General features: G+C 65.2%; 4 protein-coding genes across 4 annotated transcripts; 2 read left to right on the top strand and 2 right to left on the bottom strand.

Annotated features, from left to right (window-relative positions):
* Positions 1–185: 185 nt before the first annotated feature.
* EMIHUDRAFT_211273 (hypothetical protein) lies at positions 186–1,238 on the bottom strand (the record flags this gene model as incomplete). The annotated part of the gene is made up of 3 exons (XM_005768064.1): positions 186–208; positions 287–312; positions 601–1,238. 3 exons carry the CDS (start codon positions 1,236–1,238, stop codon positions 186–188), a joined length of 687 nt encoding a protein of 228 aa, XP_005768121.1.
* A 1,819-nt stretch (positions 1,239–3,057) lies between these two features.
* Positions 3,058–5,701, top strand: EMIHUDRAFT_103204 (hypothetical protein; the record flags this gene model as incomplete). The annotated part of the gene is made up of 2 exons (XM_005768063.1): positions 3,058–3,081; positions 4,709–5,701. 2 exons carry the CDS (start codon positions 3,058–3,060, stop codon positions 5,699–5,701), a joined length of 1,017 nt encoding a protein of 338 aa, XP_005768120.1.
* A 468-nt stretch (positions 5,702–6,169) lies between these two features.
* On the bottom strand, positions 6,170–7,720 carry EMIHUDRAFT_436731 (hypothetical protein). Its single transcript, XM_005768062.1, has one exon. It carries the CDS (start codon positions 7,706–7,708, stop codon positions 6,728–6,730), a length of 981 nt encoding a protein of 326 aa, XP_005768119.1. The 5' UTR covers positions 7,709–7,720; the 3' UTR covers positions 6,170–6,727.
* A 181-nt stretch (positions 7,721–7,901) lies between these two features.
* Positions 7,902–9,287, top strand: EMIHUDRAFT_356360 (hypothetical protein). The gene has a single exon (XM_005768061.1). The coding sequence runs from the start codon at positions 7,939–7,941 to the stop codon at positions 9,226–9,228; it is 1,290 nt and encodes a 429-aa protein (XP_005768118.1). The 5' UTR covers positions 7,902–7,938; the 3' UTR covers positions 9,229–9,287.
* The last annotated feature ends 5,729 nt before the right edge of the window (positions 9,288–15,016 follow it).

Here is a 15,016-nt window from a genome sequence, read left to right as displayed (position 1 = left end):
TGGGCGACTCTATGATTAGATGCTCTAGAGCTCTACAGGAGTAGGTGACTCTCTGTGATTAGATGACTCTATTAGATGCTCTAATTAGGTGACTCTATGATTAGGTGAGATAGGTGACTCTATGTTAGGTAATGACTACATGAGTAGATGCTCTATGATTAGGTGACTCCATGTGAAAGGTGGCTCTATGGTGAGAAGGCCTGCCGCCCTCCACCGCGCTCTCCTCCACCAACAGCGAGCTGGCGCCGCGGGCGGCGATGGCGGCGCGGCGCGCCCCCCTCACAACCGTCTTGCGGACGGTCGCTGCGCCGCCTTCCCCAACCTGGACGCCACGCAGGAGTGATCTCGCGGACTCTCGAGTCCTCTCGGCTCCTCTCGCCTTCCCCAACCTGGACGCCGCTGCCGGCCGGGCTGTCGATGGTGCACTTCTCCAGAGTCGCGCGCGCCCCCGCGCGCACCGACACGGACGCGTGTCCCGCCCCGCCGCCGCCGCCGCCGCCCTCACCTCCGCCGCCGCCGCCGCCGCCCTCACCTCCGCCGCCGCCGCCGCCGCCGCCCTCACCTCCGCCGCCGCCGGCTCTTTCTCCCGAGAGCTCGCACGCTCGCAGCGTGGCCGAGGCGGCCTTGCCGGAGAGGAGGAGGGCGCTCTCGCGGCAGCCGCGCACGGCCACGCCCTCGGCGGTCAGCGCGCAGCTCGAGAGCACGAGGAACCCGCAGCCGCCGCACCGGGCCAGCTCTCCGCCAGACACGCGCAGAGCGCCTCTCGCCGCGAGCACGGCGCCGTGCGAGGAGGGGGCCTCGAGGGTGCAGGCGGAGAGGGAGGCGGACGATCCGTGCACCAGCACCGCGGCGGAGAGCCGCGCCGCCGAGACTGCCACCAGCCGGCAGCCATCGATCGAGACGCCGTCTCCGGCGGCAGCGCCTCGGACCTCCAGTGCGTAGGCCGGAGCCTTGGGCGTGTCGATGGGCTGGCGAGCCTCGAGGTTTGCGACGCGCACGGCGCTTCCAGCGCAGACAATTGCGCTCCCGTCCGAGCCCTCGACCACCGTCGACCCGGCACCCTCACCGAGGAGCGAGACGCCGGCCGGCACGTGCAACGTGCCCTCGCGGTATGTCCCAGCGCCGAGTAGGACGGTCCCGCCGCCCAAGGTGGCGGCGGCGGTCAGCGCGGCGGCAGCGCTGGGGTACTCGGTCGCGTCGGCGCCACCATCAGGGCGGAGGCGCGCGGTCGGAGGCATGTGTGTGTATGTGGCTTGGTTTTGGTTCACGTAGGAATCCTAACCAGGCAGGTTCAGGTTCAGGCAGGTTCAGGCAGGTTCAGGCAGGTTCGTTGTGAAGAGTGGGCGCGCCACAGCGGCCGTCACACGACGCTCGGCTGGCGAATAAAAGAGCGAATCAGGGAGAACCGGAGCCCCGGGAGGGCGGGCGGTGGAACCCTGCGGACTCAGGGCCGGTGCTTTGATTGACGCAGTATATTGTACTTCGAGGTAGTATGAACTCAGAACGGCCCCCCGAGAGCGCCTCTTCGACGCCCACGGGTCCCAGGGGGTCGGAGGGGTTGCGAGAGCGCCTTGGCTATTTTTTGTTTGAATTCTGGAGGCCGTACAAACATGTAACGTGCGTTCCACGTGCCCGTCCCCAGCAAGGACAACATGCTAGCCCAGCAGGCCGCTCCCACCGCCGCCCGCGGCGGAGGCAAGGCGGCAAAGGGTGGCAAGGGCGGCGGCAAGGGCGGCGGCAAGGGTGGTGGCCGTGTGGCGCACCAGACCCACTTTGCGCCGCCGCCCTCAACGCCCGATACTCGGTTGAGCCGGCGGAGCGACGGCGGCGGAGTTGCGGCCGCCGGCGACCTCACACAGCGTCGAACGCCGTAGAGACGGCCCCGAGAGCCGCCGCCAGGTGTGCCACGACCGCGGTCGCGAGGCTCGTGGCGATGGATGCGCCAGACCCGCTTGCGCCGCCGCCCTCAACGCCCCCGGCCGATACTCGGTCAGAGCCGGCGGAGCGACGGCGGCGGAGTTGCGGCCGCGGGCGACCTCACACGGCGTCGAGCGCCGTAGAGACGGCCCCGAGAGCCGCCGCCAGGTGTGCCACGACCGCCGACGCGAGGCTCGTGGCGATGGATGCGTCAGACCCGCTTTGCGCCGCCGCCCTCAACGCCCGATACTCGATCAGAGCCGGCGGAGCGACGGCGGCGGAGTTGCGGCCGCCGGCGACCTTCCCCTCGACCACGCCGCCGACCCGTCGACAAGCACACGTGGACTGCCATCGAGAAGAAGGAGAAGGATGGTGGCGCATCCGGAGCCCGCGGGCGTGGCGTGGGCGGGCGCGGGCGCGGGCGGACGCGCGGGAACCCCGCCAGCGGAGGCGGCAATGCCTCTGGCGGCTCTGCAGGCGGCGCGCGGCGCGCGCCCCTCGCCGGTCTCCCGCACGCTCCTGAGGGCCGAGAGGGCCGAGAGGCGGGGTCGGTGACCCGGGGGCATGGGCGGTGCGGCCCGCGCCGCGCGCGGGCGCGTGGCAGCCCGTGAGTGCCGAGATCGGGTCCGTACTTCGACGTAGTATGGGCCCCCGGAGGCCCATCTACAGCAGCGGCGAAGTGAGCGTGTTTGTGGTGTTGGTGTGGCGTCTGAGCTTGGATCTGTGACTAAAGCCGGTTACCACTGATGGATCCCCACCCGAATAACACACAGTGAGCGCCCCAGCGCTTCACTACGCCCTCCGCGCGAAATCGCTAGTGGTGCTTTGTGGTAGTATATTGTACTTTTGAGTAGTATGGGTACGGTTCCCGAGACCGCCTGATACGGGATGCTGAGTGAGGACCGGTGTACGTGCGTGGTGTACAGTGTCGTGTCTACTAGCTCCGAGTAGAGGGGGCGTTCTGAAGTTAAGGGGAAACCCGGTACACGGAGCCAACCCTCGGAGACCTGTGTTTACTTTACGGCCCTTGCCCTGCGAACGCGCACCCCCGGGGCTAGGGCTTTCTTGCCCGCAACCCGATCCCGATCATCCGGCCCGCTGGGTGCGCTTCTGAGCTCCCCGGCCCTGGATGTGAGGCTGATGACTGCACTCCAAGTGCTCCAAGTGCGCCACCCAAGTGCGGGGGCCGGGGGCTCGGTTTTGGTTCACAGCCTTGTTTGTATTCAGAAGAATTTAAACAAAAGAACTCCCTCTTTTATCGGTAGTCGAGGAGCAGCGCAGTGTTCTGTGTGGTGTGTCTGTGTGGTTCTCCGCAGAGCCTACCCAACCCCCCAAAGAGCCGGAACCCAAGCGAAGGTCGGTGAGCTGCTCACGTTACGTTACCGATCCTACCGGTGTACCTGTGTTAGTGCCAGTGCGGGTTAGTCCCGTGCCCAGTGTCGTGCGAGGGAGTCCATCCTACCGGGTACCCAAAGAGCCGAACCCAGCGATGGAGGGCGCAGGGTCCCTGAGCTGCTCCGACGCGGCCGTGCTAGCGGCTGAGCGAGGCGAGGAAGAGGCGGTGCTGGCGTGGCTCGAGGGCGGCGGGCGGGCCAACGCGACGTACGAGAGAGGCAAGCTGAGCGGCAACACGCTGCTGATGGGCGCCGCCAACTACGGCCACGAGCGGGTGGTCGAGCTGCTGATACAGCACGGCGCGGATATCAACCTGCAGAGCAGCGACGGCGACACCGCGCTGATGAATGCCGCCGAGAACGGCCACGAGCAGGTGGTCGATTGGCTGATACGACGCGGCGCTGAGCTCAACCTGCAGAGCAGCAAAGGCTACACCGCGCTGATGTTCGCCGCCGACAGAGGCCACGAGCGGGTGATCGAGCTGCTGCTGCGGCACGGCGCGGAGATCAACTTCCAGGACAGCAAAGGCGGCACCGCGCTGTTGGGCGCCGCCGAGTACGGCCACGAGCGGGTGATCGAGCTGCTGCTGCAGCACGGCGCTGAGATCAACCTGCAGAACAGCGACGGCGTCACCGCGCTGATGGCTGCCGCTGTCGGAGGCCACGAGCAGGTGGTCGAGCTGCTGATTCGGCGCGGCGCTGATGTCAAGCTGCAGGGCAGCGCCGGCCAAACCGCGCTAATGCTCGCCGCCCGGGAAGGCCACGAGCGGGTGGTCGAGCTGCTGATTCGGCACGGCGCTGAGATCAACTTGCAGAGTGGCGGGGGCGTCACCTCGCTGATGGGCGCCGCCCACGACGGCCACGAGCGGATGGTCGAGCTGCTGCTGCAGCACGGCGCGGAGATCAACCTGCGGGACCGCGACGGCCGCAATCCGCTGATACACGCCGCCATCAACGGTCACGAGCGGGTGGTCGAGCTGCTGATACGGCGCGGCGCTGAGATCAACCTGCAGGACAACGACGGCGACACCGCGCTGATGCGCGCCGCCTACAGCGGCTGCCCCACCGTCGTGCTCCGCCTGCTTCGGGCTGGCGCGGATACAAAGGCTCGCGCTGCAGACGGCAGGTCCGCGCTGCAGATCGCCAAGGAGGAGGCGGCCAAGGTGTTAGCTACTGCCGACGCCGCCAGTGCTCCCGAAGCGGACCACGCCGGGTGCGTGCGCGCTCTCACAGAGCACGCAGCGGCGCTGAGGGAGGCGCAAGCGGCGGAGAAGGCGGCCGAGAAGGCGCTGGAGGCCAAGGGGCGGCGCGAGCAGCGCGAGCGGGAGGCGGCGGCGGCGGCGCGAGAGCGGGAGCGGGCGGCACGACAGCGCGAAGCAGAGCGAGTGGTGGACGAGGCGCGGCGAGCGGCGGACGCGGCGGCGCTGGAGGAGCAGAGGCGAGCCATTGCGGCGGAGGCGGAGGCGAAGCTGGCCGCTGAGCGCGCGGCAGCAGAGGAGACGCTGCGGGCGAGGGAGGCGGAGAGGCGAGCGGCTGAGGAGGCGCAGCGAGAGGAGCAGCGGGCGGCCGCGGCGGCGCGCAAAGCCGCTCGGGCAGAGGCGGCGCGGCGCGACAAGGAGGCTGCGGACAGGAGGGCGGAGGAGGAGAAGGCGAGGCGGCGCGCAAAGGCGGCGGAGGCAACGGCGGCCAAGAAGGAGGCCAAGGCGAAGAACAATAAGGCCAAGAAGGCGCCGTCTGCCTGCACGCTCGAGGAGGAGCGGAGGGCGAAGGCTGCGGCAGAGCTTCGCGCGCAGGAGGAGAGGGCGGCGCAGCTGGCTGCTGAGCAGGAGTCGGCGAGGCGGGCGGAGCGAGAGGCGGCAGAGCTAGCGGGTGCGGCAGAGCGGGCGGCGCTGCGAGAGGATGCGGAGCTGGCAGAGGCGCTGCGCCAGTCAGAGGCGGATGCGGAGGAGGCACTGGCGCGTCGGGTGTCGCGGTGCGAGGAGGCGGTGAGCAGCGAGTCGACCGGCGGAGGCGGGGATTTGCCGCTGCGTGTCGAGCGGCTGGAGGCGAGCCTCGGCGCGGCGACCGAGGGCAGCCTCGAGGAGCGGGTCAGCGCCATCGAGCGCTTGATCGGGCCAGAGGCGGGAGAGGCGGCGGAGCAGCATCTGCCAGTCACCGAGCCGCTTGCTGCCGTCTCACTAGCCGACGCCGGCCTCGACACGGGGCGGCCAGCCCCCGAGTCCACGATGGGGGGAGAGACCACGTGTATCGTGTGTTTCGCGAGAGCCAAGTCGCATGCTGCGGTTCCGTGCGGGCACTTGTGTGCTTGCGGGCCATGCTCTGAGCTGATGCAAGAGTGCCCTTACTGCCGTGAGCCAGTGATGATGTGGATGGTTCCGCGTCCAGTCTAGACTACCGTAAAGTATGTTTGAGTCAGTAGATTATGTTTGACAAGTCGGAGCAGACGGCATCGACCGCCGCGAGGGGGAACGCTCAGAAGACTCTGGGGGGGCGCGGGGGCCCCCGGAGGCACCGTGCGCCGCGCCGCAGTGCGGAAACGGGGCCCCGGCGCTCAGAGTCGCTCAGAGCACCAACTTCCCGATTAAGCTAGGTTAATCAGAGGGAAGATTTGGAGAGATCTCGAGGAGTACATACAGATAGACCCTCCAACCATCAGAAACCTCCGACCTGATTGGTCGCACTGACCGCCGACAGATCACTCCAGACAGCAGACAGGCCGACGTCTGCACGCGGCCGGCCGGGCGAGAGGCTTGACACGATCCGACCCTGCGACCCTGACGCTGGTGCTCCAGTTATCAGACATGCACTGCTGACTGCTGCCACACTGTGCGACCTGTGCTGGCCCACTTGGCGGCCTTCCCGGTCAGTGGTGAGGCGCAGTTCAGAACTGTCGATGGCGCGATGCCGCACTGGTCCCACATTGGTGACACGACACCACACGTTTGCCGGTCCAAGAGAGAGGCACCGGCGCTGTCCCGAGAAGGTGCGTGGTCCCTCTTGACTGCCCATGCGCGCGAGGCTGTGTAGGCATAGCCTCGAGAGTGCCAGCAGCCAATCCGAGGCGACGCGCATTGCGCCAGAACGCAGAAGCGTGCACACGATGGAAGGACACCTTCCTACTGGCCGTACGATCAGGTCGTCACTGAATGCTTGATACTAAGGCCGCGAGCTATGCAGGCGGTCACAGTTGAGCACATCATGGCACGGGCAGCAGCGCCGAAAGGATGTCGCAAGGCGTGATAGCATGGCCGAACTCCCATGAAAACAAGTAAAGAATGCCCACAAATCCCGAAAAAATCGGCGCCTGCGGCGGGCCATGGGACCCCATCTCCCCCCCGCATGGACACCCTCTGGGGCCCCCGCGCCGGCCCAGAGGCTCCCCCCGAACCCGCACCCATACCGAGGACAAGCGACAACTAGTACGCGGGCGCGAGCGTATAATTCGCAAATGGGACAAAGCCGGCAACGCTCGCGAGGCCTTGCAGCCGCGCGAGGTCGCACTTGCACGCGAGGCGGACCTCCTCAAGGCCGTTCTCGAGGGCGAGAGGGGCGGAGAGCAGTCGCCGGAGTGGGGTTGGGATTGCGCTTCCGTTGGGTAGGTACCACGCGTTCGGATCGGCTAGGTAGAGGGCCGCCTGCACCATCAAGCCGACGGCGGCAGTGGCACCGACGAGGACGCCTCGCCCCGCCGTGCCGCTCTCCACATGCGCGCGAAGGCTCGCGCTGAGAAGTGGCACGCTGTGCGCGACGAGCGACTGCGCCGCGAGCACGCATAGCGATGCGACTCGCACCGGGCGGACGTAGAGGAGCGCGAGGGCGAGAAACGTCGACACAGAGACACCGAGAAGGAGCGCGGCTGCCCATCGCCGACGGTAGCCTCTCATGCACGTGGAAGGCGCAGAGGCCGCTCCGCCTCCGGTCGGCGAAGACAACATCTCCGACACCTCCGATCGGCCGTCTGCCATCGGCTCCAATTCCTCTTGATATGCACCGCCGTTCTCCGCTCGTGGCAACAGCCCCTCGAGAATGCCACCTACCCGCCTTCCCATGTCGACGCCAACGGCGACTGCGGCAGCCGCCTCATTCCGCAGCACCGTTACTGCTGCAAAGCCACCCGAGTACAAGCCCGACATCACGGGCTGGTACGAGGCTGGGTCGAAGAGCGCGCGTCGCTGCCGCAGCACAGAGAGTCCCCGCTTCACCTCTCCCAGACCGGCAGACGAAAAGGCCTGGAAGACCGTCAGCGTGAGCGTGAACGAGGCTCCATAGCAGAGAATGATTGCGTCGATAACAAGAGGGGCACAGGAGAAAAGCTGGACCCAGTCTCGAGCCGCTCTCTCTCCCTTCTTTTGCGCGCTCGGCGACGACGCGAATGCGGGCTCGCGTGATTTCAGCATGTCGGAGCCGCGTCCTTTGGTCGATTTCGGCCTGTTTCGGCCGATATTTTGAAGAAAAAGGGGGATGTCTGTGAGCCCGAGAGCGATATGCCCTGTCCGCCTTGCGTTGTTTCATAACACGAAGGCTAAGCTCAGAAAAAAAGCAAACGTTTTCTCAGCACGATATCTCTTCCACGAGCCAATCCAAAGGACGCGGCGAGAAGCAGCGGAGGCGAGGGTTTTGGTGCGCCATGTGGGATAGCGTGAAGGCGATCAGCAACACACTCGCTTCGAGCGTCGAGCAGGTGGGAGGTGCTGTGCTGGACGGTGGCGCAGCCGTTACCGAGACAATGGCTGCTGTCGGCGAGCAGGTGGGCGGTGCTGTGCTCGATGTCGGCGAGCAAGTGGGCGGTGCTGTGCTCGATATCGGCGAGCAGGTGGGCGGTGCTGTGCTGGATGGCGGCGCGGCTATCGCGGGCACCTCATCATGGTTGGTCGATGAGGCAACGGATCACCTCGACAAAATGGCTCTCGGTCATCGCTGCGGCGGCACCTCCAATGTTCCGAGCGCGACTCTGTCGGCACAGCAAACCGGCTCCGCCGTCGCCACAGCCGCCGTCGCCACAGCCGCCGCCGCCACAGCCGCCGCCGCCGCTGCCACACCTTCCGACGGCGGTCGCAGTTTCGCCGCCTCGCGATACAAGACCCTGTACGAAGAGATGCCACGCGTGACCTATGCCTATGAGCTGCAGCGCGCGCTCCACAGCTTCGTGCGAGCCTGCGCCTCCCACCCGACGATGCGGGTTCCCGCGCCTGAGGGGGACGCGTTCTTCGGCCGGCTTCTAAACGAGGCTCTCGCCGCCGGTGGCGTGGCTGAGATACTCGACGAGGCAGCCCTGAGCAGGTTCGCAGTGCGCGTGTGGACCTCGCAGCAGCTCTGGGGCGGGCGCGAGTTCTGTTCTCTGCTAAACCAGGCCATTCGCGAGGACGGCACCCGCGCGCCCGCCACGCTGCGGCCTGCAGTGATACTCTGCCGCGCAATCAACGACGTGCTGTGCTGCGGCAATCGCAAATCGGGCGCCAGCGAGTGGCCCAGTGGCCCAGGCGCGCTGCCGCCGCTGCTCGGCCAGTGGGTGAGCGCCAGCTGGAGTTCGGAGGCAGACGCCACATTTCGAGGGGGTGCGCTGCCGGCGGAGCACGAGCCCTTCTTCACCGTCGGCAGGCGCTTTCGCACCTGCATGTTTGTCGCAACCTCCTTCGATGAGGCGGTCGCGCGGCAGTTTATGGCGCGCGCGCCCGCCGACATGCAGCCGGTGCTGTGGCGGGTGCGCTTCGACCCGGTGCGTCGCTGCAAGCACGTCAACTATGTCGGCGCGCTCTCGACGGCGAGCTCGCGCGAGGCGGAGTTCCTCTTTCCTCCCTATTCGGTGTTCTCCGTGCTGCGGCTCGAGCGGTCGCAGCGCCACCTCATGGTGGAGTTGCAGGCGGCCGTGGATAATTTGCACGAACCGATCGAGCTGCCGCTCGCGCCGTGGTCGTGAAGCTCGTTGCTCGTTGCACTAGTATGATTCGCTCTTTGACGATATTCGATATTACTACCAGCTACCTTTTGAACACACGGAGTCAGACCGATTCTCGCATCTCGGGAGTCGCGGGGGTGACGCCGAGCCGAGCGAGCGAGAGGCAGAGCGGGCGACCCTACTCGTGACGAGCGACACACAGACAGACTCACAAACACGACAAAAACCGGCGCAAAAAAAACGCATCAGATAACACCAATCTATATGAACGTAACTTGTACTTGCGCACGAACTACGTAAATCGTGTCAACTCGCACGTTTAGCGTGTCGTCCGGCGCGAGGAGGGCGTTCCGGTGGCGCCGTCGTACGATGCCTGCAAGTGCCTCAAGCATAATAACGCGAGTCGGCGTCGCCCCAATGCGCCCCTCAGCCATCTGTCCTCTGCCCGTGGTCAGACGGAAACCGGTAATGCAGAGGCGGCGGTATTCGTGGACTAGCTGCTCCCTCCCCATGCCCCGTACCTCCTCTAGCACGGCTTCATCCAGGGTCGTGCTTTCCAGGACTGCGCGGAGTGCCGCCTCGAGGGTCAGTGTGGTGTATGGACATTCGAGGGCGAGGTGGCGTGTCGTTTCAATTGCTCTCACGCCGCCCAGTGTAGGCCGCACAGGTCGCACAGCCCCTGTCGACGTGGCTTCTCTTACATCTTCGCGGCCCAACCGGTAGGCGGTAGCGCATCAGTCAACACTGAGTACGCCGTGTCCGACGTCGGTCGTGATAGGGACCTGTCGTGGATGGAGCGGAAGATAGACCGCGCTATCCTTCGTTCATCAGAGGCTGCGCTCTCGCCATTCCTCTCTCCCCTCGTCGCCGTCGCCATCGTCGCTGTCGCCCTCGCCGTCACTTGCCTCATCTCTGCCCCCGTCCCCACCGACGTCGCTGCCGTCGGAGGGGTTAATTGCGGCGGTAAAGGCGTCCAGGAGTGGGCCAGCGACTGCCTCCTGCGCTAGTCACTCATCCTCCTCCTCGGATGCGTCTCGCCATCGCACCTTGTACTCCGGTTCCCCTCGCTCGATGTTTGTGCGCTGCGCCAAGATGCACTCAATTTCCCACTCTCGGTTCGCATCGTCTTGGATCGCGCGCCCTTCACGTTCGGTATGAGCTAATAGATCATTGAAGCGCGTCGTGGCCGTTGCATCGTCCGGCGGGCGGGATGGGTCAAAGTTCCACAGCAGGTCGCAGCCGAGCTTGCGGTTGGGGCCGCATCCGCCGCGCATCGCCATAATCTCGGGCGGCGTGCCGCGGCTCATCGTGTCGATGAAGAAGGGCGCCACAGGCTTGAGGACGACCGCGCTCGAGTCTGCGAGCAGCACGCTGATGCCCTCCTTGAGGAAGGCTCGGTGACGGCTCAGAGGAGATTCAGGGGAGGTTTCATAGCAGCACCGCTGCTGCCCGCCTTGACCAACGCCGCGGCCGCCATGTGCCGCTCGGCCAAAGCCCGCTGGATGTGCCTCCTCAGCCGGCTGGTCGGGTCAACCCACGCCTGGAGGGACCACGGGGCGGCGGCTGATGTGAAGCGTGGTAGGAGAGTGGCGCAGCGTCGAGAGCGAGAGGCACGTTGAGCCCGGCGGTACCGTTGCTGGTCGCCACGCCGCGACCGCGCAGGAAGGACAGCACGTCGCCGTCGAGCGAGTGCACGAGGTGGTTCTCCACGCCCACCTGGAGCCGACTTCCGAGACGGTTGAGAACGACCCACGGAGAGAGCGCACGGGGGCTCCCAGCCCGCCTTGGCGGCTGCGCGGTACCAGTTCAGCGCGAGGAGCCGAAAGTCAAAGTCCGCCGCGCAGAGCAGGACGAAGTTGTCCCTCAGCCGCGACTTTGCCACCTCGACGAGGGATGCGTATCGATGCGACGGGAACGGGTCGCTCCTCCGCCTCCACCCCGGCGGCGAGCCGTAAGTATCTGCGAGCTTCACTGGCACGTGCTTGTAGGGCTGGCTCCAGTGCTGGTAGCCCTTGAGGTTGCCCTCTCCTGGCCGGCAGGCCCGGCCGCCGCAGCGAACGTCGTGCGTCGGGGACAGCGGCAGCGGCGCGGCCGAATCGGCGCTGGCGCCATCGGCGAGCTCACGCCGGCGGAACTTCTTGTGCTTGCCGTCCGCAGCGTCGAGGCCGAGGGCGACGACGGCGGTGAAGAGGAGGAGCCTGGCGCCGGCTAGGCGTGGCATGTACACAGCCGCAACGAACGTGTTGCGTCGACGATCGGTCGCGAGAACGTGTTGCGTCGACGATCGGGTCGCACACAGGTGCTCGTTGTGGGGCGAGGCAAGGCGCGATACAGTTGCGGCTAAAGCGGCCGGGCGTGACGTGTCAGAAACTTTGAGTAAACAGCACGCGGGCTAGGGCTCTCTTGCCCGCAACCCGATGCCAATCATCCGGCCCGCTGGGTGCGCTTCTTAGCTCCCTGGCCCTGGATGTGCGGTTAATGACTGCACTCCAAGTGCTCCAAGTGCGTGTGCGCGCACTTGCGCCGTATTTGCTTTTCGCTCTGCAGTGACAGCCCCGCGCGAAACCGCTGGCCGAATGTATGGTAATTAATGAATTTTCATCTACATATCACTCTGAATCATCCCAGACAGAGTGGTTGATACACATACCGCCTCTCGAGGGGAGCATTAATTATCGCCACGTGCGCGGAAGTTGCGCTTGTAGTTGTCCCACTGATCATTCTGCTCCTCAAGGCTGCCGGTGAGCTCCTTGCTTGTGTTGGCGGCGGCCTCGCGCGTCGCCTTGCGCTTCTCGTGCCAGCGCCGCTTTTCGTCGGCCGCGCGCTTCGCCCTCGAGCTTCGCCCTGCGCTCCATCGGCGTCATCTTGTTGGCCTTGCGCTTCTCTGCAGCAGCGTGCGAGACGGCGAGCTGATGCCCAGGCGCCTCCGGCTGCGCCTGCCGGATGACGCCGGCGCGCCTACGCGAGAGCCTGACTGTTGTTCATCTTTCTACATACATACATACGCGAGTGCTGCGCCGGCGCCGCGTCCTCGGCGGCGGACGACGTCGTGGACGGCGCCGGAGCGCGCTCCTTGCCGAGGGGCACCATATAGATGCGTGCTGGGTGGCGGCCAGACTCCGCTGAAACGACGAATACCGGACACGGGGAAAATATATGGTCCGACACATCTAAAGTGAAAGGGCGGGGTAGGGGAGAAGTACTCTTGAGGGGGTTTTGACCGCGCAAGATAAAGGGTGGCTAAGGGCTCTGCCCGCAAGGCGCCCGCGTCGCCGACGCGGTACCATTGACTAATCCCGGGATTCACACCCACACGACCAAATAGCGAAAATCCGAATACCGTGCAAAAACCACGAATCTGAGCAGAAGAACGGTAACCTCACCTCAATCAAGTTTGGCAAACGCTGAACATGGGCGACCCGGCGCTTCCTTCGATTGGACGGACGAAATGATCGGGAACAGCGGGTCCGCCATCGCGACCTCTGGGGGTTCACCATATGCCGAGCCTGCCTGCTCGGCCTGCCATGCGCGCGCGCGCGCCTCGCCCGAACGCAGCCACCTGCGGACCTGGCCAGCCTGTTCCTGGCGGCAGCGGTGCTGGCCAGCGCCATCAGCCCCTCACGGCCCGGCCCAACCTTCCCTTCCCCCCGGGCAGGATCACGCTCCTGCCGACGGACCGGTGGCCGGAGATCTGCGAGCCGGAGGGCGCGGACATTGGCAAGCTGTCGGAGTGGGTGTACCCCGGGCTGCTGAATGTCGACCAAAACGACCAGGAGCTGGTGGAGCAGCAGATGCGGCTCGCGACCGATGTGCAGAGCACCACTATTATTACTGGTTACTGGAGACTGTGCAGAGCACTCCTATTATGACTGTGGTTACTAGACTGTGCAGAGCAGTACTATTACTGGGGACTGTGCAGAGTCCTGATGCTGCTGGTTACTGGAGACTGTGCAGAGCACTCCTATTCTTACTGGTCACTGGAGACTCTGCAGAGCACTCCTATTATGACTGGGGACTGGAGATACTATTATTACTGGGGACTGGAGACTTGTGCGGAACACTCGGCGAACGGAGAGGTCAGCACCTACGGGATCATGACCATGTGAAAGAGGGTCAAAAACTGCTACGGAGATGTCCAGGGGGTATATGGGGTATATGGGCGTATATGGGCGATATGGGGGTATATGGGGAGGAAGGAGAATATCTCGAGGAATCTCCGAGAATTGGATCAATGGTGGCAATTTCCCCCCCCCCCGCCCCCCCCCCCCCACCCCCACGCCCTCCCCTCCCCTTCGAGCCTCGCCTACACAGACAAAAAGAAATCGAGCGCGGCGCGTGGTGGTTTGCTAATGAAGGCAGAGCCCGTGCTCAAAGAAGAGAGAGAGAGGGGGGGGTCGAGCCAGGTCACTCCCCCCCCCAGTCCCCCCCCCCCCCCACGCCCTCCCCTCCCCTTCGAGCCTCGCCTACACAGACAAAAAGAAATCGACCGCGCGACGCGTGGTGGTGCAGAGAGAGAGAGAGAGAGAGAGAGAGAGAGAGAGAGAGAGAGAGAGAGAGGGTCGAGCCAGGTCACTGCCGCACCTACGGGCAGCACGCCGCGGCGTTAGCGTCGCGACGACCGGCACACTCTCTCGTGTCCTCGGCGCTCGGACTGGAGCCGGGCAGCGATTGGCAAGCGAGCGGGCTGCGTCGCTCTCTCGCCGGAAAAGAGTGGGGGCAATCGGGCGGGTTCGCTCGGTGTAAGGGTGGGAAACGAGCGGCAGCGGCCGCGTCTCGCGGCTCCCCGATGGCAGCAGCCTCACCTGCGAACGGGAGGTGGCAGGCATTGTGAGGCCGAGGGGGGCGTAGCCGCTTGGGCGCCAAATCGAAGCGCATCGCATGGTGGGAGCGGAGAGGGAGCGGCGGGTTGCGTGAGCAGGAGGCGTCGCGCCGCTCGGGCGTGCAGCTCCCCGCGGCCATATGTGCGTCGACGCGGCGGGGCCAGCGCGAGCGGAACGGGAAAGGCGAGGGTTGGACCTTGTGAGCCCCACGTCGAGGGGAACGTGGGGATCTGTCAGGATCGAGTAGTTCCGGTTCTCGAGGTTCTCGAGGTGGATATCCTTTGGCCGCGTTGGGTAGTTCCGGGAGGTTTCTCATATGAGGAGGATGCCCCCAAGGGAAAGCTCAAGGAGCTGCCTGGCGATTACCCCTTTGCGCGGCAGCAGGATTGCGATCTACGTTTGTTTGATTTTGAGGCTTTCGGAGGCTTTGGAAAGGAGGTTCGCAGCACCCTGAGGGAGGCGGCGAACCAGCTGAGCAACAAACTTTCGCACGCTCAGCACCTGGACGAGGTCACATGGACCACCAAGAACTGGCACGGGCTGCAGATGCAGCGCTTGTCTGTCGTCCTCCACACCGCCGTGGCGTGGCAGACGGTGAACGAGCTAGCGTGCGGGGAGAGCGGCATTGTGCACGGTGCGGAGTGCATTGCCGTTCTTAACGGAGTTGCTTAGGCGGCTCCGGTGGTGAGCCTGTGTGTGTGCCAGTCCGCGCCAGTCCGCGCCCTTGTCGTGCCAGTGTGCTGTGAGAGAGGTTTGTATCTTAAGAATTCTCATATGAAGGGGAACGTGGGGTACATCTCATGTTGATATGAAGGCTGTATAAAGGGGAATGTGACGCGCGCTTTTGGATATCTATAAAGAAGGACACCGAGATAGCCAGCCGAACAGTACCCTTTTGCGTTTAGGGCGCTCGCCCTCACTTGTTCAATGCTCTGGCAGTCTTCCCATGTGGTGACCGTGGACCGGCCGTAGTAGCCGATAATGCCGCT

This window comes from Emiliania huxleyi (genome assembly GCF_000372725.1).
Source record: "Emiliania huxleyi CCMP1516 unplaced genomic scaffold EMIHUscaffold_47, whole genome shotgun sequence".
NCBI lineage: Eukaryota > Haptophyta > Isochrysidales > Noelaerhabdaceae > Emiliania > Emiliania huxleyi.
Note: the sequence above shows the minus strand (reverse complement) of the source record. Positions and strands in the feature narration are given on the sequence as shown.

Bases quoted from the DNA above. Each gene is read 5' to 3' on its own strand.
- EMIHUDRAFT_436731 (XM_005768062.1), bottom strand. From the start codon at position 7,708: ATGCTGAAATCACGCGAGCCCGCATTCGCGTCGTCGCCGAGCGCGCAA.
- EMIHUDRAFT_356360 (XM_005768061.1), top strand. From the start codon at position 7,939: ATGTGGGATAGCGTGAAGGCGATCAGCAACACACTCGCTTCGAGCGTC.